General features: G+C 45.3%; 2 protein-coding genes across 3 annotated transcripts in view; one reads left to right on the top strand and one right to left on the bottom strand.

Moving 5' to 3' along the window:
* Positions 1–24,866, bottom strand: part of LOC126522403 (NADP-dependent malic enzyme-like) — a 168,853-nt gene that overhangs the window by 136,161 nt on the left and 7,826 nt on the right. The gene's annotated exons all lie outside the window — the stretch shown is intronic.
* Positions 68–24,071, top strand: LOC126522417 (smad nuclear-interacting protein 1). Of its 2 annotated transcripts, XM_055066401.2 has the most exons (6): positions 68–704; positions 2,492–2,673; positions 4,321–4,426; positions 11,236–11,432; positions 20,931–21,235; positions 22,796–24,071. In XM_055066401.2, the coding sequence occupies exons 1-6, from the start codon at positions 609–611 to the stop codon at positions 22,813–22,815; spliced, it is 906 nt and encodes a 301-aa protein (XP_054922376.1). In that variant the 5' UTR covers positions 68–608; the 3' UTR covers positions 22,816–24,071. The 2 variants fall into 2 exon arrangements, with proteins under 2 accessions (XP_054922376.1, XP_050027126.1); XM_050171169.3 differs by lacking the exon at positions 22,796–24,071 and having other exon boundaries at positions 70–704; positions 20,931–21,374.

The raw sequence follows: 24,866 nt of genomic DNA, 5'->3' as shown, positions 1-24,866 counted from the left end.
TTCCTTTTTATATACCTAGACATGCGTTTAAATTGGCGAAGGAGTTCGTATTGCATAAAGGAAAAGGGAAATGAGAGAAAATACAACATTGACCTTTCAATAACAACAACAGTAATAATAATTAGTACTAGTAGTAGTAAACTTTTCTTTGCCTCATATAGTCCGTTAACTTCATATATGTGTTTGTCATACTAAACGCCGGGCCCTTCGGTTTTCCTTGTTCTCGCTAAGTGCAGCCTGTCAGGCTTTCGAAGAAAAATAAACGAAACAATCCTGGAATGGAATGGCGCAAACTGCTTATTTAGCCATCCTTCCTCCATATTTAGCAGTTGCGACTGGGTGCGAACGCGTAAACAATAGCAGAAGCAGGAACGAATGGTACTACTAAAAAATATAAATGTAGAAAAAAAAAATATGGATGCAGCATCAAGAATGTCAAAGTGCACTGCACTCTAGGCACTAGTGACCCCAGAAAGCGCCTGTTTCGGTTTCGCTTTGACATTTCCGAACGATGCGGGTCGCTCGCGTCGCTCCAGGAATATGTTCAAGATGGCCGACGCCAGGATGTTTTCGATGTTGTGAATCCCGTTGCAACGCTTTCCGTCACAATGAGTGAACCGAAGGAGAAACGGAGAAAAGAGGACACGAGACGCAAGAGAAGTTCTAGATCTCCTAGTCCGGAGCACAGATCAAAGCACACCAAGGTAACAGCTAGCATGGTCATCCAAGTCAAGACGCACGCTCCGACATCATCGCGTTTCTTCCTGTGCTTGTGGCCGAAAATCGGTGCTCCGCGAGATTTTCGCCCGTAATCAGTCACGTCTTCTGGTCAGCGTATGGAATCGAGCTCTTGCTTGACGCCTGACACACCCTACGTTTCTCTGTGCTCGTTTTAGCGCCGGCATTGCGCGATCTAGCAAGGTCGCGTGATCGCAAATGGTGTTGCTCCGGGAGACGGCCGTTTTCATTTTTTAAATAGTGTCAAGTACAGGCTGATAGCCTGCCCGTGACACCGCCTTGAACTAAATTTTTATCGCGCTCGACTGAACATCTGAAGGAAAATGCGCATCCCTAAATACCTGTCTGTGCCAAGCGAAGAGCTCGGCACTCAAGCAAGCGAATGCGTCTTTGTTTAATCTCGTAGTGACAGGAGAAAGCGTTATTTACTGCCGCTGCTCGTGACAGGGGATGGAGGCGCTATGTTGTAAATCGCGTTGCTTTGAAAGAGCAGATCTGGCAGTGAAGCGCACTGGCCGTGGAAGATTGTTTACTTGCACTTGGAACACGGCTTGAATTGTCGGCTCTTAAAGCGAAACGTTTAAAGGCAGCAGCCAGTTAACACATTCTTTAGTCTCTTTAGTATTGTGCGAAGAGTTACTGTTCATTGTCGTTGTTCAAAAGAATATAGAAGTTGCGTGTCTTTATGTTCAGCTGGATGCACACAAATCGGAATGCCGAGGAACTTCAATGAGTGGATAAACGAACAGAGAGCGGAAACATTTTTGTGCACCATGCGCTAATGCGCAGGAAGTATTATTTTAAAGAACATGCATGGAATATATGGTGCTACTGCTTCCTGTGGCATGCTTGTGCCCCACACATAAGCACTCATTTCCACAAACAACATGCTGTTATCTGACTCTGTGTTCTCGGTAACATGTCTGCATTCATCAAGTGCTTTAATGCGTCAAATAGTTATAAAGAATGTCAGCATTTTGTGTCAGGCTCCTGCTTGAATTCTTTAACTCCAGTCAATGTAGTGGGAATATTATTGTTCGAGAAGCTTTGGTGAGAATGCTTGCCCTACCTTTACAAGTGTGGAGACAGTACTTGTCGTAGAGGTAGCTCACAAATTTTTTCAGCTTTGTCTTGGCAACTTATCCGACTGCCAAGTATGATCTGATTTTTGCCATTTCATATTTCTCGATAATAAACCCTTGCTACTCTACACCAGTAAAATTTCTTTTTTACTGAAGTCACTGATACAGTCGGCTGTAACAAATGAGCACTACAGTCACGGAAACAGACAGATAGGAGTTTGCAAGCTTCACAAGCTGAGCTTGTTCTGTTACAGCTGTTGTTGCCTGCTTTTGAGGATAATCTGAACTACAGCCAGAGTTGGGCATGTCAATTTTGATATTTATTCATTATTAAAGTATGAAACATGCCTACTTGTTTGTTGTACTTAGTGTCACATCACAAGGGCACTAAATGCATGGAAGTAAAAGAGGGGCTGTAACTGAATCAAGAGTGCAGGATATTGTGCACAAGGTACCATTATCCTGCTGTCATACCGAAGTACTACTTCAGTAACTCTTTATAATTATTGTATTACAGAAGCGTTTAAGTTTGGTCTGTGTACTCATTCTACATCTCTCTTAGCCAGTGCAGTTTATTATTCTTCTCGACACTTAACGCTGCCTTTGCAAGTGCTGGAAGAAACCGTGTTGCCAGTAACATTCTTTTGGAATTTTCCATTGCCCACTCCCAGGCTGGCCCACATGTGCAGGTTGCAAAAACTGATAGCGGCCACAGAGAGAACCCCGAAAGGCACAGAGACAGGCATGAACGGCGTCGGAGAAGCACAAGCAGGGAGAATGACAACAAGCGGCGGAAACACGAAGATGATGGCCGTCACAGGCCACCCCACTCCCGGGATAACCATCGAGATCGGTGAGCCAATTCGCAATAACAGACACTACAGCCAGGCAGTAACTGTTACGAAGCTGCAGCCTGTGGACCCTTTGTAGAGACTCCAACATAACTTTACTGCACAGCAAACTACTTTGCAAATGCAGTATGAGTCGTCCTTGAGGCAAGAAGTGTGTTTATCATGCTATTTTGTATGGCGTGTTTCCTCACTGCCAGACGCATGCATCTCTCCAGACAAGATGCGTGATCTTGCCAATGCTCATTAGGCAGAAATTGAAAGCTTTGACCAGATGCCAAAATCAAACACTACATCTATCTAACTCCATTTTGTACTTGCCAGGCAACACTGTGGAAGCTATCCCAAGTGCAAGTACTTGTCATAGAACTGTCACTCTACACATTTTGAAGTTCAGTTGGTCTTTACCTATGGTGCCTTCTCTGGAATAACTACATCATATATTACAACTACAACTTATGGATGTAAGGTTATGTCAAAGCACATATTACTGTAAAATCCCAGATATAATACATTCTAATGAGAAGTAGCCTTAGGATCACAAAAAGGGGAAAAAAAATGTTTGATTCATGTACAATATGTATCATGAGCATTTAGCACACTTTGACAGCATTTCTTTGCTAAAGGTGCACTGCCTGCTCATTCACCCTTGCTTTCCTCAGATTTTGCTCTGTGATGCAAGCCGAAAAAGTGCCATGAAATTAATAATGGTTTAAGCTAGAAAAAAGACCAACATTCAAGACAATGTCCTAAAACATGCCTAAGCTGCTGACACTTTCCAAAAGTTTTCCAGCACTCATTGTCAAGGTGATAGCTCAAATGCTCTAGTCTTGCAAAAGGTGAATCATATTCGTGACTAATTAAGAACATGCTAAAGAGATACTGAAAAGAAATGCACTCATACTAGCGAGATTCTAGAACCTTTCCTGTGACACGATGGCCTAAATATTAGAAATGCTTTGACATCTTTGGTGTGGTACTGATGTACTGGGGCGGAGATTTCGGGTCAGACTTCACATAAGGGAAGTCATATATGTTAGTGTCAGTGCAGCATAGGTTAAGACAAAGATAACAACGCACTTGTGCTAGTCAAGCTTACGCTGCATCGTTGTCGTCATTGTCTTTATGTGCGTTGCGTGCTAACATGTACAACTTGCACCAACTTGCCCAACAACGTGTACATAGAGTTGAAGTTTGGAATTAATTTCTTCCACTTGTGATCAACCTCCTTCTGTCAAACTATTGTAGTTTTGAAAGAATGCCATTTCTCAACTGGATTAGTGTGGCCCTTGGGTGTCCCTTTAAATGGTTGCTTGAAAAAAGAAGGACAGCCCTACTCTTGTGCACAGGATCCTGTGCTGTGAACGGTGCTGTTGCTGCTTTTGTATGTGTGACTGTGAAAGAAGTGTGACTAGGGGACTTGTTGAAGAGAAGGCCATATGAAGACGGTTTTCTTGTTGGCTCATTGTTAAATCCATGACAGAGAGACCTGCTGTTTGTGTGCCACCCTCAATGACTCTCAGCATTTCTCCCAGCGTGATGAGTGTGTTGTCATTGGTGCAGTTAGCAGCATTGCTTGCAGGTGTAGTGAAATGGATTGTTTCAATGCTTATCGCCGCAAGTCTGTAGGCATCATTGGCGGTGCTTTGCAGGGACAGTCCACCACGCAGGGACAAGCGGCGACAGCGGCGGCGCTCTGGTGATGGGGAGAAGCATCAGTGGGGCAAGAAGGAGCCCAAGGAGGAGCCAGAAGAGAAGGCACGTGTTTTTCGTATTCTCAAATCTATGGGGGGTGACAAACTGCACAGCTTCATTGCAAAGAATGCAGTTTGAATGATCAAGAGGGCAAGGCTGCAGAGGCATGGAAGGGGGTGCAAAAGTTGATTGGTGATAATTATGCTCACATAGGGTACATTAAAGAGATTACGAATTACTTGCGAAAAAAAGTTGCATATAAGTTGTCTATTCGAATTAGATATATGCTAGGTATACCTTTTATTTTGCAAGCATTGATCATTACGTTTCAAAACAAATTCGTGGCTCCGACACACGTTGCATTGCACTTGCGTTCCGTATTGACTATGCCATCGCCTGCCATCTGTCACAGGCTAGTGTAAAAGAAGCCAAAGTATATACAGTAGTACCAAGCGGGGAAATATACGGAAAAGCAGTGCAGACAGCACAGCCGTTACCTCAAAAAGAAACGAAGACAGCATGTGCATCCAGTGGAGAAGACAGAAAGAAGAGAAGGGAAATTGAAAAGGCTGACGTTACCTGGAAAGAGCGAAGAGTGGCATGGCAGAACACCGCGAGAAGAAGCAAGAGATGTGATCGAGCACATGGCGGAAAGGTGGTTAAATGGTGGTGTCGGCACTAAAACCATTGTAAAACTCCTTCACAGCTTTGCTGTCAAACGTTCTGTCGTAAAAGATTTGTGAAGGGGTGCCCTTTAAGACAATACTACATATGTTCCATACTTCTCTTAGAAGGCGTCGCATAGCCACTTTATAGGTATGCTAAAGAGGAATTCTAACTTGAGCTGTATTGAGCTGTAGGTTATGCATCTGCAACAGCAAAGCAACCACCAATGCTGTGTGAGAAGAATTGGTAACTCGGCAAGGACACAAGAACAAAAGACGGGTGGCATTGCTATTTGAAAGTTCCCGCACAGGTTGCCGCAGCCTTGTGGCTCTACTTAATTGTTTATTGGTAAATAAGAACTACATTGCACTACAAGGGAACTTATTTCTATAATGGAACCAGCTTGCTTCCATAACTTTCTTGTGCCATAATTACCTAATTCCCAGAAAGTACAGTGTAACCTTGTTGATACGATCCTGTTACGCATGACTTCCCGGTGCCGATGTTTGCAATCGAGAACATAAAAAAATGGGCTCCAATTCATGCTGTGAAGGTGGTTGCCCAGCGAAGCTGTGGTATCACCTCATCGGATAGACCAATGTGGTGTAGCCTTGAACAGGACCCTGTTGAGCATGAGCATGATCCAGTTGTGCATGTTGACATTGCTGTTCTCGTCGCAGATCACAGTGTTCATGCTGCTCTTTGGGAGTCCTAAATATGCCTGCCTTTTCCATAGCGCTATTAGAACACAAATGAAAGCAGTTGTTAGGCGGGCTCTTTTACATACAAAAGTGTCACTCCTTGCTTTTGTGTGCTACAGTTGCCACTTCCCGGCAACTGCAGCTTATGCAACCGTAATCTTTACTGGGAATGCTTGTGGTAAACGCTGTGCCTGAAGGTGAGCTTTCTGGTAGTTCTTTTCTTTCCCCCACGTGGCTGATGCTGCTGCCGCCGCGAATGCGCTGAGGCAAGCGCCATCTGGTGGTGCTACAAGGAACCGAGCAGCACACATGGCGCGCGCCTCTCGCTGTGATTAGTTGAGTTTTTGCCCACGGACACGACAAACGCATTGGGGAGTAGAGGTATACAGCTTCATCGCACAAATTACCCAGTACAGTTATACTTCTCTTTTATGTTCATAGGTTCCAAGAAAACACAATCTTTCGGCACCAACGTTCACTACATTGCCAAACTGCAATTGCATGACACGTCTTATGGCCACATCACATGAAAACAAAAAAAGGCACGACGCACGCACAATGGAAAGCAGTAGTCGCCTGCTGCAGAAGCTGGCCCGCAATATACTGCAGCTGTGGCCTAGTTTGAATGTCTGCCTCGGCTGCAGGAGCTTGTACGTTCAATTCTCCCTGCTGCCGGGCACCCACTGGTTCTCTAATGGGCACAGATGTACCCCAGCCTGGCGTTCGGTTTTCTTCAGAGGTGATACACTTGGAAAAGGAGCCTGCGCCCTAAATTGTTGCCGAGACTCTCATGAGCACACACACAAACGCACATACACACACACACAAAATGTGATGTTTGGGCCGCTCCCAGGGCGGCCATTTCCCATGTGGTGGCCTAAAATGCACCTATTGGGGTGGGGCACTCCTTCAGGTTGGAGACAAACACCCCTTTCTAAGTGTTCCGGTCCCATGATGACCAAGCACCAGGCTGGGGAACATCTCTGCCCATTAGAAAAAACGAAAACAGTGGGCTTCCGGCGGCACCGGGATTTGAGCTTGGTACCTGTCTTATGCGAGGTGGATGCTCTACTGTGAGGCCACTGCTGCGATTCCCACCACTGCTGGGCATCCACTGGTTCTCAAGTGGGCACAAGTGTACCCTGGCTTAGCGTTCGGCTTTCTTCAGGGGGTGATACGCTTGGGAAAGGAACCTGCGCCTTGAATTCCCGTCGAGGCCCTCGTCAGCACCCACACAAAGAAAGTGATTGAACCACTCCAATGGTAGCCATTTCCCATGTGGCGCCTCAAATGCACATCATGAGCACATGGGAAATGGCTGCCATGGGAGCGGCCCAAACGTCACTTTTTTTTGTGCTCACAAGGGTTTCGACGGGAATTTAGGGTGCAGGCCCCTTTCACAAGCGCTTCACCAGTGAAAAAAGCCAAATGCCAGGCTGGGTACACTTGTGCCCATTTGAGAACCAGTGGTTGCTTGACAGCAGTGGGAATTGAACCCACAACCTGCCATAGCCGAAGTGGGCACTCTACAACTATGCCATGGCTTGCCCACTGTCTGATATGAAAATGCTGGCATGCACTCAGTTTTCTATTCCGGTACCAGCAAATCCTCTCCTGGAGCTATCATCCCCAACCCTACTGTGATAAGCATCTTCACCTATCTGTCTCAGCAAATGGGGCATAGTGCCGTTGGAAGTGTACTGCAAGCTTTGGCGATAAGCCAAATGCACCGCCATTCCCCTATGTATGTTGCGTGAAGTGAGCATCATGTTTCGCTCTGGCAGCATCATAACCATCGCATTCGAATGTCACCCACCAGCTCGATGTTATTTCGGTTTCCCGTCGCAGTCTTAAAACACTCAGCAATAGGCAAATTACAATGTGCGTTTCAAGTCACCTTACAAGTGCGTTTCAGGGAAGCTTTGGTACATGTAAGATCATTGCATGGTTTATGTACTGTCCCTCTCAGTATTCAGTATTTACACATGGTTTCCACATCTCTTGAAAGCAGAACGGTGTCACTTTCTTCTGCTGACCTTCTGTTGTGTGCTGATCTGCCACTCATCTTGCTCCCAAATACTTGTGGCATAGTATCTTAGCAAGAAATTACCGTCAAAACAGACGAAGTGAGTGGCATGGTCTCTTTACACCTGTTCACTCGTGACTTTCTTCACGGAAGCTAACAAGGTACACGATGTCAGGGAAACTGACAGCAGCGCCAAATTCAACTGTGCTGTTGGCACAGTAATACACTTATTTTCCAGCCCCTGTAGCTGTGCTGCCTCCATAGCCAGAAAACTTGTCGGCAAGTTTTCTCGTCTGTTTCCTGAGAGCAGTGCTTGTCCCTGTGTGAATGTCTGCTGCTGTTCCTGGCCTGGTGTCTGCCACTGACATCTGTGCATCCAACGAGATGCTTTTCTCATTCACTTGCCAATAATACTTCGTGCTCCATCTGCCACTTCTGTCACTTTTGTTTCGCACAAACATCTTGCCCATTTTCTGTCCTTTCATGCGTGTCTTGCCACGCCTGCATTACTTGGCTGGCAGCTAGCTTTTGTTTCCTGACTGCATTGCTTATTGAGAAAGCGTGCATGTTTGTTAGACAGAGAAGTACACCGTGCCTGTCGTTCGTTTTTCGTACAACATAGGGCAGCTCTTCCAATTTGCTGTTCCTTCTTCTTCAGCAAGTGAACCACACTTCGGTGGTATTTTCTCTGTACGTGAGGGTGGTCACTCAATTACAGGCATACGTAAACAACAGCGTGATTCGCATTCTTGTGTTACATGTGGAGCATAAATGAGCGTATTCCTTGTCTGAAAGATTAATTGAAGGGTGGCTAAAACACCACCTCTTCCCTCCTACTGATATGCTTCGATGATCAACTCGCCCAGCTGTCAACACCGATAAAGAAGGTGGTTGCAGTGCTTGCTGGTAAGGCGCAGATATGGTCCGATGTTTTCGGTGCCCCTGGCAGTGACTGGCGAAGTCAGACATGGTTTGCCGGCGATGCGAGTATTGCCGAAAATTTGCCTCCTGTGTAGTTCGGTGCTTCGAGCGCGGCCCTCAGAAGTGCAATCAGCTATTGCCACACAGCACATGCACACGAGTATGCAGTGATTGAGCGCTTTTTCGTCTGGTGCAGCCGCAAACTCAATGCACACTCTGCACTGCTGCCAAACTCTAGACGGCGATGTTGCAATGCTTTTCACCACCACCACCACCACTGCTGCTGCCAACAGGCTGAGCTAGGATGCGATGCACTCTGGTCTAGTGGCTATGGCATGAGCTGGCATAAATTCTTGGTGTTGCTTACCGTAACTGCCGCATACTGCCATCTAACACTATCGTACTAATATACAACACCTTGTTTTGTTTGCGGGTTAATTGCTGCCACTTAGTTTGGGCAACCACGATGCATGAAAATTTACGAGATTCGTAAATTGCAAGAAAGATTTGTTAGGACTGTTGGAAACATGCCTATGTATTATCGCTCCGACAGCCTCTTCATCAAATACAACATGTTACCTGTGACACATTTGCTTGATTACAGTTAAACCTCCATATAACGAACTTCGATAAAATGTGCAAACATTTTCTTTCCTACAACGCTTAGCCAACTTACAAAGAAATGTTACAAATTATCAGACTTGTAGCATAGATCCATGGGAAGTGAGCACATATAGAACAAATGAAGATTTACAAACACTGCAGAATAGACTACCTAAACTATTAAATAGTTTAAATGATAGAAATATACAATTAGAAAACATGAAATACAGGAAACTTCGTAGTTTGTTTGCAATGTGATACAATTGTTTCAAAATTTTTCCCTTTCTGTTGTCGCAGTATTGTTCCCAGTTACAGTACGAATTTTTAACTATCCTGTCCATATTTTGTCTACTATTTTTGATTGTATAGTAAAATAATGTATCACATGTTCATGTATCTTATAAATCATAAGAAGAAAGTGCTCACTGTTCTTTGTTGCATATTCCTTTGTGTTGCAAGGTGCAGTGCTTTTTGCTTCCTTGTAACTTTTTTTTTCCTCTGTGCCCTTCCCTTACTTATAATATAAAGACATTGTTCTGTTGTGTTTCTGATGCACTGCAGTCAATGTATGGGGGCTTGTGGCTCTGTCAAGTTGTCATTTCTGACAGATTTTACTGCCTGTCCCCAGTGTCATATGCCCAGTATATGATGCAATAAACATTGCTATTACAGCAGAGCTGTTATGCGCTAGGTCCTGGCAATTTGTGTGCATAGGCAAAAATGTGGTGGCCACCCCAAAGATAAAAGAGCTAACGAATGAAGCAAAAACGTATTGCTGGGTAGGCAAAAGCTGCATTTAATCATGAGAAGTGTCAAAATGTATTGTGAAAAAAAATATATTGTAATAAAGAAAGCAAAACTGGAATAGACACTGTTTAGTACGGATTGTTGTTTGACGTCACGGGCTCTATAGGCAAACCATGTAATCTTATCTCAGTTTCCTTCTACCCGTGCAATGGGTAGGCCGCGAACGCCTACAATGAACACCATCGTGAACAGAAGCGGGAATGTGCACAGTGATGGCGGGCCGCACGTAATATGGACAAAGATCGTGCTGCAAACGCCAAGCATATGCACCTTTGATTGGATCGCCGCTACTGACTTCACTCCCATCGTAACTGTGGGTGATTTCCACATAGACGTGTCTTGGCCAGATGAAATGTGGTTCGTGGCGTTTCTTTTGGAAAAGTTCGGCATTCAGTGTTACACAAACATCGGTGTGCCCACGCTATGTCATCAGTTGTGTGTAGACCTCACATTGGCCAAGAACTTTCCATTGTCGCCACAGAGCCACTGGTATATCATAGCGATCATAAAGCAACAATCACCTTGATGACCAAATAATAAATAAAAAAAGCAATAAAAAGAAAGTTAAAAATAAAAAAGAGCATTGAGTATGCAATTAAATAAAATAACAAATATTGTGAAATACGAAATTCATTGTGGTATGTTTTTTATTTTTTTATCAACATATTTATTATAAACATATTTATCGCCATATATACAGCTCCGCTGGTCATCGACCTTCAAAGGTGAATGGCTCTGAATTATTATTATTATTATTATTATTATTATTATTATTATTATTATTATTATTATTATTATTATTTATAATGGGAGATTAATTGCCATGCTGGTGATGTGAAAGCATGCGGAATGCGGCTGGTCTCGCTGGCTGCGCCTTGACGCTAGACTGTAATGTGTCCACTTTTCACCAGCACTGTGTAACTGTGCCGCGTGTGGAGCCCATGTGATAAATTGTACTATATCCATGGCTTTACTGCTGGCTGGCATCCATGTTTTTGTTGACTCATTTGTTCAAGTGCCTGTCTTGGAGTCGGAAGCTTCAGCTAGGGGTGCCAACACCTTGACAGACATAGCCACTTGGTGTTTCTTTTTGTGTGTCTCCAGGAGAGTGTGTGACATTAAAATAATATTTGCCCCTCTCTTCTCAGGTGGCGGTGAAGCCCGACTTTGGCCTGTCTGGCAAGCTGGCTGAAGACACCAACATCTACAACGGCGTAGTCATCAAGTACAACGAACCACTTGAAGCTCGCAAACCAAAGCGCCGGTGGCGGCTTTACCCTTTCAAGGGCGACGTCAGCCTGCCCTTCATTCCACTGCACCGGCAGAGTGCCTACTTGCTTGGCAGGTGAGAAGTGCAACCTCTCTAATTAGTCCATTATAACCGCTCAGTTGGCTTAACTTGCCAGCTGTGTGATTGTGTCACATGGCACCTCTTGCCATTACGTGCACAGTCATGTGCTTGTGTGATTGTTTAATTATTCCTCCTTCTAAAGCGAAGCATTCTTTGCCTCTTCCTTCGACTTTCCCACTGCTGCTGCTGTTGTGGCTGCTGCTGTCTGGCACACCGCATCGGGAGGGAGGTTCAGAGCGTGTATATATATGACAGGAGCAAGTCAGAGAGGAAAGGCGATGTGGGAAACTCATTTCACCCCGTCACTTCGAATGCGCACAATGCCCTCTGAAGCTCCCTGGGCATTGCCACATTAGCCTCTTGACAGCTGTAATTATCCATGACCCCCCTCAAAAGCATTGCAGAAACTGCAGCACTTCCCTTTCTACTAACGTGTGAGTTCTACTAACGTGTGAGTCCAGAGGAGACGTAGATAGAACTGTAGAGAGGAGGGAGGCGAAGAGGCAGTTACCATACAAGGGCGGGGAGGGGAGGTGATGTGAGGAGGCAAGGGAACCCTACTACTATACGACAGCAATTGCAGGGAAACTGGATAAGCTTAAGTTCAAGGTATGTTACAGTACATTTCTGCAATTTCTGAAAAATAAACACCACACAAATATGTCAAGCGGACAAATTACGCTTAATTAAAGTGCACTGCAAAGTCCAGGCGACACTACGGAAGCGGTCAACCGTCAAATCAACACTTCTGTGCCCGCCGTGGTAGCTTTGCAGCTATGACATTGGTAGAGGCCACGGATTTGACCCCAACTGCGGTAGCCCCATTTCGATGAGGGCGAAATAGAAAACGCACGGGCACATAGATTTTGGGACATGTTAAAGAACATCACGGTGTCAAAATTAATCCAGAGTCCACCACTACAGCTGCCTCTACAGCTTGCCCCATAATCTGAGTGTGGTTTTGGCACATACAGCCCCATAATCCAATTCAAGTCTACTACTTCTGCCATGATACAATGTGCCATGTGAGGCAATGACAATGCTCAACCCTCTCGGAGGTTATAAAATATGGCGCACAACAATGCCTCAAGCAAACACCCCTTTCTGTGTGTTGTGTGTACTATGCAGACAAACAGCAGTAGTGCATACAGGGTAACATTTAATGTCAACTCACCACTCTTGTGTTAAACTAACCGTTAAAAGGAATTAAGCTTTCCCCATCAACATTACCACTAATTATCATCAATCAAAGCAACCAACACAGAAAGCTTCGCTTACATCGATTCCCACAGTGCATGAGATCTGCATAATTTTTTATCTTTTATGTCTCATCTTTGAGATTATTACATGAAGTTCGTAAGTTTTTCTTTCCTCCATGGTCGCCAACCATGGAGGAGGGACAAATACAAGGATGGCACTTTTGGCCATGGAAAGTCATAAATTTTGTTGGAGCTGCTACTTTCACCTAGCTATACGTTTTTTTTTTCTTTTTGTTCTTTTTCTCCATTTGTATTGCAATGCTGACAGTAGTCTCTGTAAAGAGTGGAATTATTAAAAGAGTTTCAGCTTGTCTGTATACATACAGTCGAACCCACTTATAACTATATTCAAGTGCCACGAATATTACATTGTTATAATTGATAATTGTTATAACCGGGTTGCATGGAAAATAAGAAATCAAAATGGGGGATGTCATAGCTGTTCTGAGAGAACTATAATGGCGGGGAGGCCAGTTTTCCTCCCCACCACCTTCCTCCATCCGGCCTCTGATTGTGTTGACTTGTTTAACTGTTTAACTCTGCTTCCTGCACGCTGTGACTGCGTGTTGTTAACAAGCCGCGGCTGTCGGCGTTCCAGAATGGCACTGCTATAACTGCAAACAGGGGTCACGGGCAGCAAGTGAAATGCGAGCCCCGCCGAGGCATCGCTTTGGTGGCCCCAAAAGGCGCCATTTAAAATATGCGGGAAGGTTGCCGTGGCAGCATCTCAGCTTGAGAAATCCAGAAGAAACGCTGAGACGAGGTTGCCACAAGCATCTCGCCACGTACTTCCCACTGGCTTGCACGAGAAAACCGCATGTCCGTCGGCTTTGTTTGCTTTACGCAAAGCTTGCCGACATCCTTCTCCATGGAATCCAGGTGCTCCACGCAGTGAAACGGAAGGTCCCTTGTAAAAACAAGCCCATGAGGGACTGAGTTATCTACAGGACCTCCCGCGGGCACAATGTTGGGGCAGCCTGCCCTACCGCGCCAGCGCTGCCGTTGTGGCCATCACTGTCGCTATCCGATGCAAGCACGTTCGCGACGATCTCCTCATCGGTTAGAAGCACTTTGTTTCCAAATCTATAGCAGTGTGCTTTCTTTTCACCGGCAACGTCGTGCATTGCCGAAGATCAGTGGGCAGATCAGCCGTGTTCCATTTCGGCAGTTCGACTCAACGAACAAAGACAAGCATGAGCAATTTGATCCGTTAGCGTCATTGCACAGAATGAGGGCCCAGCCACAGGTCCAGCGAGCAACCTGGGAGCAGTGCCGGCAGCTTTGTCTTTGTGCTTGAAATTGAGGACAGTGGCACAATAAGTGGTCAATTATTTCCTAGCATCCGCAAACATCACATGCAGGATTATCAGCCCTTCCAATTCATGCTGAATAAGCTTTCATGAAGGCAACTCCCAGCCACAACAGACACAGAAGAGACGCTTCGCATCAGTGCAGTCCGGCCGGAGGTCTGAGTTGCAGTGAAGGGTTTAGTCTGTGCAGGTCTGGTGCGCCTTGTATGTGTGCTTTCCCAGTCTGCTAAGGAGAGCGCGCATGCTAGAATGCGAAGTTGTCTCGCAGCGTCAGTCCTTGAGAGAGGAATGGGGACGCAGCGGTCTTCTTTGCTTGACATCCGAGCCGCCTTGTCTGCGTCATCATATTCAATGATACTGCAATGGCCTAGTATCCATTGAAAAGAGATATCATGGCCTTTTTTTCTCAAGTGATGAACAAGTTCCATGATTTCGCACGTGTAAGGCCAACCTTGAATCATAAAGACTGCCCATTTTCGAGGACTTTCAGCATTTATCGTATGAAGTGTGTTGCGGAGAGCCACGAGCTCTGCAGCTGTAGACTTAGTGATACGGGAAGTCTCGAACCGCTGGGTTATTCCCATTCTTGGTATAACTACAGCGCCACCAGAACTGGTTGATGTAGTTGAGCCATCAGTATAGACGTTGCATGACAATTTAGCTATAAAAGCAAGAGCATGCCAGTTTCTCCCACTTTTCCCTTGTGGCAGCTACCACTTTGAGACACATTGTTATATTTGGCTGCCTCTGGAATCAGCCCACATTCCTCAGTTTTTCCCTCGTAGCATCTAGCTCTAGGTGAACACTGTGCGACATTGTACCACCCTCAGGATTGGCCCGCGTTGCAGCGGAACAAGTGCAACGTTTCTCTGCCGGAGTAGAAAAACAACAAGCATCACTTTTCATGCCGTCACTGTCATACTATAGTTGTCGTCCTGCAGCTATCTTCGTATAAACTTGCTTCACATACATAATTGTTTTCCTTGCACAAACTCATTGGTCCATCTGGTAACACCTTGTGAAACTCCAAACGATGCTGGATATCCAGCTACCTCCAAAACTGCTTTGCATAACATCGATTCACACACCATGTGGGATAGGCATAATTTTTTTTTGTTAGATAGGCGTTTTCATCACAATAAAGTTTATTTTCGTCATGGAAGCTAAATTTTGGTGATAACATTGCTGCTGACATTTTACATCAGCAGCTAAGTAGACTATGGCAGGCCACCGCAATAATGCCATATTTTCCTGATTATTTTCCAGCTGAGGTAGGTGAGCTGCTATAGACTTACCATATTTACACAATTGTAAGTCAATCTATTTTTTTTAAATTTGAAAATCTGAAGTGGGGGGGTCGACTTACATTCGAAATCAAAACATGTCACTGCCAAAAAATCGAGACCAACAAGATATCAGGGGAGCTACAATGTAGATACAGTTTTATGTTTGCTCTATAGCCCTACCCATAGCTTTTCGCTATCCCGCGCGTTTGTTCACTTTTCGTAAAGGTTTTAAACATTTTTGAGAGTATTACAGTGCACACAACACTCATGGGGGGGTGTCGATAGTTGATGGAAGTGCCACTGTTCCATTCTGGCACCCTCAGAACAGCGGCACTTGCGGGGAGCATCGATAGTTCATGGAAGAGCAGACACCTCTCACGTATTTATTTTTCCCTATAGCTCTTAGTTTGACGTGTTCGACTTGACTGCCAGCTATGTGTTACTTCCATGCTTCCTCAGTCATCATGAGTACTCCAGGCGCACTAAACATCCAGTGCTCGTTCACAGCAGCCCAGTGTGAAGGTACATCACAAAGGAAAAATAAAGCGTAGTTTCCTGTCCCTTTGCATGTATGTTTTCTGGCATTCCTGTGTGCTTACATGCACGGTAAGGCCACGGCAAAACAATTCTGCGCTTGCCGACGCGCATTTCATCTTTATTTAATTGCGAGCAGCTAGCGATCTGTTAAAAGCCCAGTGCGAAAAGCAGGCACACACTTATCTGTGCTTACACATTAAGTGCACGGCAAAAAGCATGTCTACGCTAGCTAACGCCTTTTAGCGCGAGCAGTGAACGACCTTTTGAAAGCCCAGTGCCGCAAGCAGGCGCACGCCAATTTGTGCTCTGAAATGCGAGCGCAAGCACGTAGCAAGCCGCGCCAGTCCAATGTCGAAGACAGAGGAGGAGGGGGAGCGCGCCACTGCCAATTTGTGACACTAAGCTCAGTGCTACCAAATTTTCACCTGTGACGGCAAGTGAAGAATTTCCCACGGGCCGAAGTCTGGATGCTTTCCGGAGCTGTAGGCCAAGCTTGCGGCATACGTTGCTGAAATGTGTGATCGGTCCCTGCCAGTGAAGTGCGACATGGTCATGAAACAAGCCAGGATCTTCGCCTTTTAAGGACCTGCTCCGCCGTGAGTACAACTAGTGGCTGGCGGCAGAAGACCACGAAATTACGCCAACTGGACCTGTCAAAAGAGCTTCCCTGATGGCTTTGTGTGGTTGGGTGTATTCAGCATGGGCTGCTGTTCCACAAGATGTCGTGGTGCAGTTGTTTGCCAAATGTGGAATTTCGCTGGACGATGACGAGCTGTGGGACCATAGCAGCGATGATGATGGCAGCACCAGTGAGGACAGTGGCACAAGTGAAGACGAGTAGTCCAGTGACCATGCCAGCTACCAATAAATTTTCGCTATCGAATGCACCCTTGGGTATGCTCTTTGCATTTTTCCCTGTCACATGCGATATGGGGGGGCCGACTTACATTCGAGTCGACTTACAATTGTGTAAATACAGTACCAGGAAAAAAAAAAGGATGTGTTAATTTTCACTCAAACATGCACGCAGACAAGTTTAGCAGGCAGCAAACTCTAGATTCACTTGCTGCCGTGGCAACCTAGTTCATGAACTAGCGTCCAGAATATATGGTAGTCCTGTTTCTTAGACATTGTGCCACATGATGCTACCATCTATGCAGCTGCTCATGTAAACATCTCTGGGAACCTTGTATTCCATGAAGGAGATTACGCACAGTATAACCTTGTTAATTCGAAGTCTACCAAACTGCAAGAAACCTTCAAATTACCTAAGCGGATATTCAAGTTACCCCCCCCCCCCCAAAAAAAAAAAGAAAGAACCAAGAAAAAAATTCACTGACGTTTGCGATACTCCTTGATGCGAAATTTGAGCGCAGCTCTATAAGTGAAAGAAGTATGTGTGTCAATATTTTGTGTTGTGGTTATATAGGTACACGGTTTTTATTAGGAAGAAAACGCTGTGAGTAGCGTGGCTGGCGTGGACAATCTGCCTCGTGTAGCACTTTGCAAATGGAGCGAAGTGTGGTGTGACTGCCTTGCTAATTGGGAGATCACGGGAGGCAGTGCGTGGGTGATGTGTGGGCGGGACTCACAGCAGCTGCTGCAGACAGACCTTCGTTCATGAAGCACTTTGTTTCCATATAGGGTATCAGTGGATGCGCTTGCCGCATGCCTTATTGATGGTGTAGTCGGTGAACTACTCCGGTGCCATCTCCTAGCAGTTGTTGCCACAGATTCTGTCTTGCACTGCACTATGCTTTTTTTCGTTTCACTATACCCTCCTTCTCTGCTTTCCACCTTGCGCTCTCTTTGCTGTCACTGTCTTTCATCCCCCGCTGTGCTCTGATTTTGCTCGGTTATGCCAAGAACTCCAAGGGACACTGACGCTCAATGCCGGATCAGACTCCTAAGAGTTGTGCTCTAAAAGAAGGGCAAAACTGCGCAACACAAGCATGTCATGTTTACTTTCCATGCAGCAGGAAAACTCGAAGTATTCATTGATGGGGGATGTCTTAATACTGTTCGCTGCACCAAGGGTAATGGGGTGGTGTTACTGGGCAATCACTTTTGGAGATGGTTTCACTTTCGTGAGAATCGCCACTGGACACATGCTGAATGCGTTAAAGTATCCAGTCGGCAGAACTCTTGGCACTGCGCAAAGATAACGAGCACGGCACAGCGCCAGAAACCTTGCTAGCCATATGCGGATACATCCGCCTCTGAGTCTTACGAAAGTGACTGCCTGAGAATACCACCCATGACCTCTAGCATGCTAATCATGCGCAGCATCTCAGTCACCACTGCTATAATCAACAAAGCTATGGATGACATCAAGAAGCCAGTAACTATCGCTAAAACAGGCGCATGAGTGGGCTCATTCATTCCTGCCATCGCCTACTGGCGCCCTGTCAGTGACTTCGTCTTCCACTTAGCATACGGTGCTGCAAATCTGCTTCTGTGTTCAAGTAGTCAGTGAAGTCAGAAATTGTATGCACGCAACACACCATCAGTGGAGAAAACGTGACGACACGTGCAATGCAGCTGGTGTTTACATGGGAAAAATCAGAAACTGAAAAGCTATAGGGCCGAAATAGTACCAAGCTTCCTGATGATGATGGTTACGAATTGACCAAATTTTTTAATAAACCGAGATTGAATTATGGAGCTTTTACTGTATATGGATATGTAAAAATCCTCAATTATCTTCCACAGACTGTTGCACAGTGGCGTGGTGTCTGAAAATGTAGCTACCATTGACTTCCAGTATAGAACTTGGAAGCTGAAGAAAAAAAAAATTCACGGCAGAAACTCCTCTGGGAGTTGTCTAAGTATGTGTAAGAATTGTGCCAATTGCTTATCTCTATGCAGCCTGGAGTCATTATCTATATTACAAAACTTGATCCAGGCAGTATAAACAGCGTTGTGGCAACACGAACTGCTGTGGAAGTAGCGCAAGGTGAATTTATGAGGCAAGCAAACTACTGCAGGTGGTGGTGCCAGGTGCGCTGATGACGTTCTGATCATTATAAGCCGGTATCGCTCTTTAGTGCCTTATCGACCCTTGTCAAACCATTATGAGCCGTGCAGAGCATATCTTCGAAGTGATCTGCGGCGCGAGCAGAGAGTGCCGACTGCTTATAGCTTTACGCACTTTGTTCTTGCTGGTTTATGTTGAAGAAGGACGCCCGGGCCCACTCTGAAGGCGAGCTGCAAAAGGGGCAAGGTGCAGCGTGTGCTGAGAGCTTCATGAGCACTGTATTCTCACTGCTTCGTTCGTGTGGAAGCAACAACAGCATGAAAGTAAAGTAGCTCGTTGCTGCGGGCTCTGTCTTGAAAGCAATAGTCTTACAAGACGGACAGAGTTTTTCTCATTGGATAAGCATAGAAATGCTTACGCATTTAAAATTTGACCCAAGATTAAGTAAGAACAGCTTTACTATGATATATTGTTTCCACATTGCAGACTTGAATAAGTCTGATGATTGCAAGCTACTGAATATGCCACGATAATCATAATCTTTGTTCCAAAGAATTTGAGCTGGCTGCATTTTGTTTGGAGATAGGATGGCACATCAACTTGTGAGTCAATTGTACAGCCAGCTACGCCTTGCATCAGCCAGTAGGATGAGGAGCACGGCTTGCTCGTTGTATGCTACTAATCATTGGGTACACAATGCTGGTTGACCAGAAGAAGTAAAGGGGCCCTGAACCACTTTTATCAAAGTTGAGAAATGCATTTGAAGTTAAAATAGACTATTTCAGAAATACTTCACCCCCAAAATTACTTCAATGCATTCAGCAGAAACGGAGTTACTGGCAATCAAACACTCCCTTCGTCATGCTTCTGGTCCTTCTTCAATGACTTGCACTGCGAAGGCTACGGCAGAGCGGCATGCCCACAACCTTCTGCTTACTGAACGTCACTGTAGCATGCAGTTGAAATTTGATTTTGGGTGTTCCTGCAGACACCACTACTGGTTTTCAGGCCTGTGACCTACAAAATGTGGCTGTCTTCAGCGAGCTGTAGCACACTCAGCCAGCGGACTCTTGACACTCTGCGGCCGTTGCGGTATCAATGCCACATAGAAGACTGCAGCCACATGCAACTGTAGCACTGTAGTGCATATGCGCAGTGTTTGCTTTGTGCACGACGGGGCTTGAGTGCATGCTCGCACTCCTATGCTCCAGTCTGGCCATGCTAGGTGGTGCAGACTGGCTTTGCCCTGCACTAGCGTGACCTATGGATAGTAGCCACATACAACTTGCATATTTTGAAGCGCTATCAATAGCTCAATACGAAGCGAAGTCTGCCAAGGCATCTAACCAGGAGCGGCCAGGAGTGAGTGTGCGCTGGCAAGCATGTGTGTGGTCTGACTTTAAGTTTGCGTGCTTCAAAGTTAGAGCGTTCAGAACTAGTAAAAATTAGCGAGACCTGATGGCTACGACGCCAATAAGAAGGGTGGTTAAAGTTTATTTCCTACACAGGCGGCCATGGCCAAGCGTGAGCAATTGAAAGTCTGCTTTTTCTGGAGGTATGTAGTTTTATCTAAATTCGAAAGCAGATGCTCGCTTACTTCAGCCTGTTTATTAAATTGCGTCAATAAATATACACAGTAACAGTAGGAAGACGTGCACTGATCCAAACACTCTGCTTGATTGATGTCAGCTATTGGCCAGTAGCAGCTGCATATGGGAATCTGCTATATCTATTAGAAAATAAAGCGTCCATAAAAGAGTGAGGAGCAGGTTTCTGTTGAAAAGAGGCCATTTGAAAAAAAGGTGGTTTCGCACTCCACTTGCAAGCTCCATGCGCCACACACAACTACGAAATTTAGCTGAGATGTTCACAGCAGCGTATGCTATCCGTGAACTGCGTTTTTTCACCAAGCCTTGAGGGGTGGTTCAGGACCCCTTTAATAGTGGACTAGTCACTATGGTCATGCCACTCTTTATCTGAGCTGCAAATTCAGTTTTCAGCTTCGATTGGCTCACAGGATCTGTAGCTTTTGCAGCACTCTACTGAATTTGTGAGATCGAACATACACTCCTGCGAGAGGTTGGGAAAATGCCACTGTCGTCTACTCTCCCCATCTCTTGCAGGTCGAGACTGATTGCCGACATCCCAATCGACCACCCTTCCTGCTCCAAGCAGCATGCAGTGTTGCAGTTTCGGCTGGTGCCATACACGCGCAACGACGGCACGATGGGGCGTCGTGTGCGACCCTATGTCATTGATCTCGAGTCGGCCAATGGTACCTTCGTCAACAACAAGCAAGTTGAGCCTCGCCGCTACGTCGAACTGCTCGAGCAGGACGTTCTCAAGTTTGGGTTCAGCACCCGTGAATATGTCATTCTCCACGAGGAGTCACAAGGGGAGCACCTCGATGACGATGTTGCCGGCACCGGTGAGGAGGAGGAGCCACCGTCGAACACCATTGCAGCATAAAGTGACACGTGTGATGCATTGCTGCTGCTGTGGACTAAGTTAAAGCAGATAGATTGATTGAGGAAAGGATGAAAAATAATAGGTTGATTTCTGTTTTTCTGTGACCAACTGAATTCTTCTACATCACTGTAAGATGAGCCCAGGACATTCGTGTGTGCTCCACATGTGAAGTTTGTGGCATGTTGACGTTGCAGTGCCCATGGAACTCTTGCAGGGTTTTGCGGTGGAACTGTGTTTCAATCTCTGCAACATTCTTTCAGTGTCTGTTGAAAGAGGAACTGCAGTGAGCACCAGTGCAGCATAGGCACGCTAGTTCCTTGGTGATGCAGTTGAAGACTATTGTTTGGTTACAGTTAATTGCTTTGTAAGGATTAATACATTAGGCAGGGATGGGTTGCTGTTTGTTTTAGCTTATTTTTTCTTCTTTATTGTCACTGTGATCGACCAAGCATTGCCATACTGCCATACAAGGAACGCAGAATATCAATGTTTGCTCAGCACATGAGTTAACGAGAAGCTGCCGTTCGGCAGTGCAAGGCATTTGTGTCACTGCAGCATGGCTGACGGCTAGACTTAGTGTGAAGTGGATTGTCTGGGAAAGAATGCAACGGCAAAGATTATTATCCTCACTTTTATTGACTAGATGCTGCTGCATTGCTAATAAGCAGGTGCAGACCATCACTGTTTGCACTGCATATTAATCTGCTGTGTGCATTATGTACTTTGGCATCCTGTCATTATTTAGCAGGCACTGTGCATAGGTTAGGCTGTTGAAATTAGGTTTTGACAGATACAGGTCAACCAGGAAAGAAAGGTGCTGAAACTTGGGTGATTGTTCTTTGTGGCCATGTGGATGCTATGCTGTGTAATAATAGGTGTAAGACATTGGTGCACGCACCTCATTTGAATGTTGTGGTATGTTGTCTGGTATTGCGGTGTCATATGGTTACATGATTAGGTTCTCAGTTATAGCGTATGCTGATGTGATGGTCATGAGGAAAAAGCTTTGGTGGAGGTGGACTGACTGGAAAAGTCAAGCATTTGAGGGAAGGGTCATTATTTTTGCTATGAATAGTATTTCTTTGTGACCAGCTAGATGTTCACTGAAGGACAGATGCTACAAATGCTGATGTATGCATACACTCTATGCCAGCTGTTTGGCTGGTTGGTATTTAAAATTTTCTGTCATTTACAGTATCTTCGACTGATAGTTTAATAGATCTCCTGCAACACAACAAAGGTTGTGTAAGGTGGCACCTACGCTGTTTCATGAGTGCAAGGGGGCTCTAATAATGATAATCAGGCATCATTATTTCCATTTCAGCCTGCTTCTGCTTACAATAAAGCCTAAGAGCTGAGTTAGTGGTCATTGTATTACTGTGGGAGTGCTTTGAAATGACCAGTCAAAGGTTTTGTTAGTAAGCACTCTGTCCCAAGGTGTTCTGTGTGTCCATTTTTTTTATGAGAGCAGATTGCCTCTATAGCTATCTGCAAATGTCCTCTTGGCATTCTTCTGCAGGAAAGCATCCGTGCACCTGATCCCCGACCATGGTCACGTCTGGCTTTCTCCCAGGTGTTTCCTTGTTCCTTGAAGTATGTCTTGTGAGAGGCAAGAACCTGAGCTCATAGGCAACGCTTATGCTAGAACATGCAGCTGCAACCTCGTGTCATAAAGGAGGAGGAGCTGCGTCAAACCCCAGTGTTTTAAGTTCAGCATCAGTGTTAAAAGTGTGTTCTTATAGATGTTTAGAAAATGATGACAGTCAAAGAACCATAGGCTAAAAGATTTTGTCTACATGTTTTAATATTATGTGCGGAGCGATGGCCTGCATCATTACAGCTGTCTGCTACATCATGCATGCAGCAAGGTGGTTTCATATGACAGGAGGAGCAGGTCCTTTCTGTCACAGTGTACACATTTGTGCAAAAGGTGTAAAATGACAGTACCTATGTGCCCATTCTTACCGAGCAATGTGTGTAAAGTTTATATTTAATGCTTCGGGACTTTGTTGACACAGCTGGGTGTTATAGGGATACTGCCCATTGTAGCAAGTGTCTGCCATAAGTAGGTGGTGTTGTGCTCATTGTCAAACTGCAGCCGCCAGCCTCGTACTGTCTCATATGCTGTGGCGCTATACAAGTGGATGGCACTTGGACTTTGTAAGGGCGCAGGTGTTTGCGAAAACTCTTGCCTTGTCACGTTGTGTCCTCCTTCTGCCAGCTTTTGGAGAAATCGTCATTTGGTCAGTGTCTTGCAGTGCCTGACAAGTTGCTTGCATTTATTGTTTTTTTTAGCAGCGCCTCTGTACGGCAGTTCCTGCCACATTTATCTGAAACAGCCCTCTAATGGTATGAGAGTGTAGCATGTGCTTGGCTACCATTGACCATACGCCCTGCCCCTCACCCCAGAATGGCTCTGCTTGGGGTGCAGTTATCATCAGTCATCACGTTTCATCAATCATAACGTGGTTACGTTTGCCGTGAAGTTTTATACAACTGTTACTAGAGGGAGGCCTGGCACTGCAGATGTTATTAGCCACCATGGGAGTGATTGTGTATGAAAGGGCACATTCTGGGACGTGAGCTGTTTGTGAATCGGAAGAATGTGTTGTCACTCAGCAATGCTATGGTTTTCCAGCTTGTGCAAAGTTCGGAGCACGGATGGTGGCATGACTTACTGTAGCATGCTACCTAGCAAACCAGCTTTTGTGTCTTCAAAGCAGTACTTTGAAGGTGTGGTCTGCAAAACTGCCCTGTCACAACAAAATGGCTATTGTGAACACCCACGTCATGTGCTCATGTGTTTCATATTTCTGGTTACTTTAGATCAATTTTAACTAAACTGACTGAGAATGTATCCATGACTTCTTGTGTTGTTTTTGAGCCTGGTCTTGTTGCTGCTTTGCATCACTGCAATCTTTCATAAAACCTTAACTTTGGGAACTGGCTCAGCATATCAAAGAATTTCCAATGTACAAAATAAAGGTTGTGTAGCGTACATGTACCGTTAAGTCCAACTTAATACCTTTGGCAATGACAATCTCTATGAATAGTTCGTTTTTAAAAGATTAGGTGATTGTCTGCGATTGCAGGTATGATAAAGATCACTTACTAGAAAGTTAATATATAAATGGCAAGAGCGTTTTAAGTGAATGTCATTATGAAACATTTATACCCATAATATAGATGGTGACAAAATATTATGAAGCACAGAAGCGCGTGACAAAATGCCAGCCAGCGATATCTAATGGCAGGCATCTGGTGGTGAGACTGGTGTCTGTGTCCTATCTGACTTGCAAGGATGGCAGTTATACAACTTTAGGCAGCCACCATTCAAGCCTTGGAAATCGCCGCAAGACATCCTCCTGCTGTATCAGTGGTGGCGGCAGGATGCAAACGCCAGCCAGTCTTGACGCAAACAGGAGTCTCGAATGCCAGTCTCAACACCAGATGCCTGACATCAGATGCTGCTGACTGACATTTTGCCATGCGTTATGATCTTCTATTATATTCTATCCTTGCTTGTACATGGTTCAAAACAAGGTTGGGTTTAGACAATCATTCCCATGGTAGTTGAACATTGTAATGGC

Source organism: Dermacentor andersoni, chromosome 6 (assembly GCF_023375885.2).
Source record: "Dermacentor andersoni chromosome 6, qqDerAnde1_hic_scaffold, whole genome shotgun sequence".
Lineage (NCBI taxonomy): Eukaryota > Metazoa > Arthropoda > Arachnida > Ixodida > Ixodidae > Dermacentor > Dermacentor andersoni.
The sequence above is the reverse complement of the archived record's forward strand: the minus strand, read 5'-3'. Positions and strand labels throughout refer to the sequence as shown.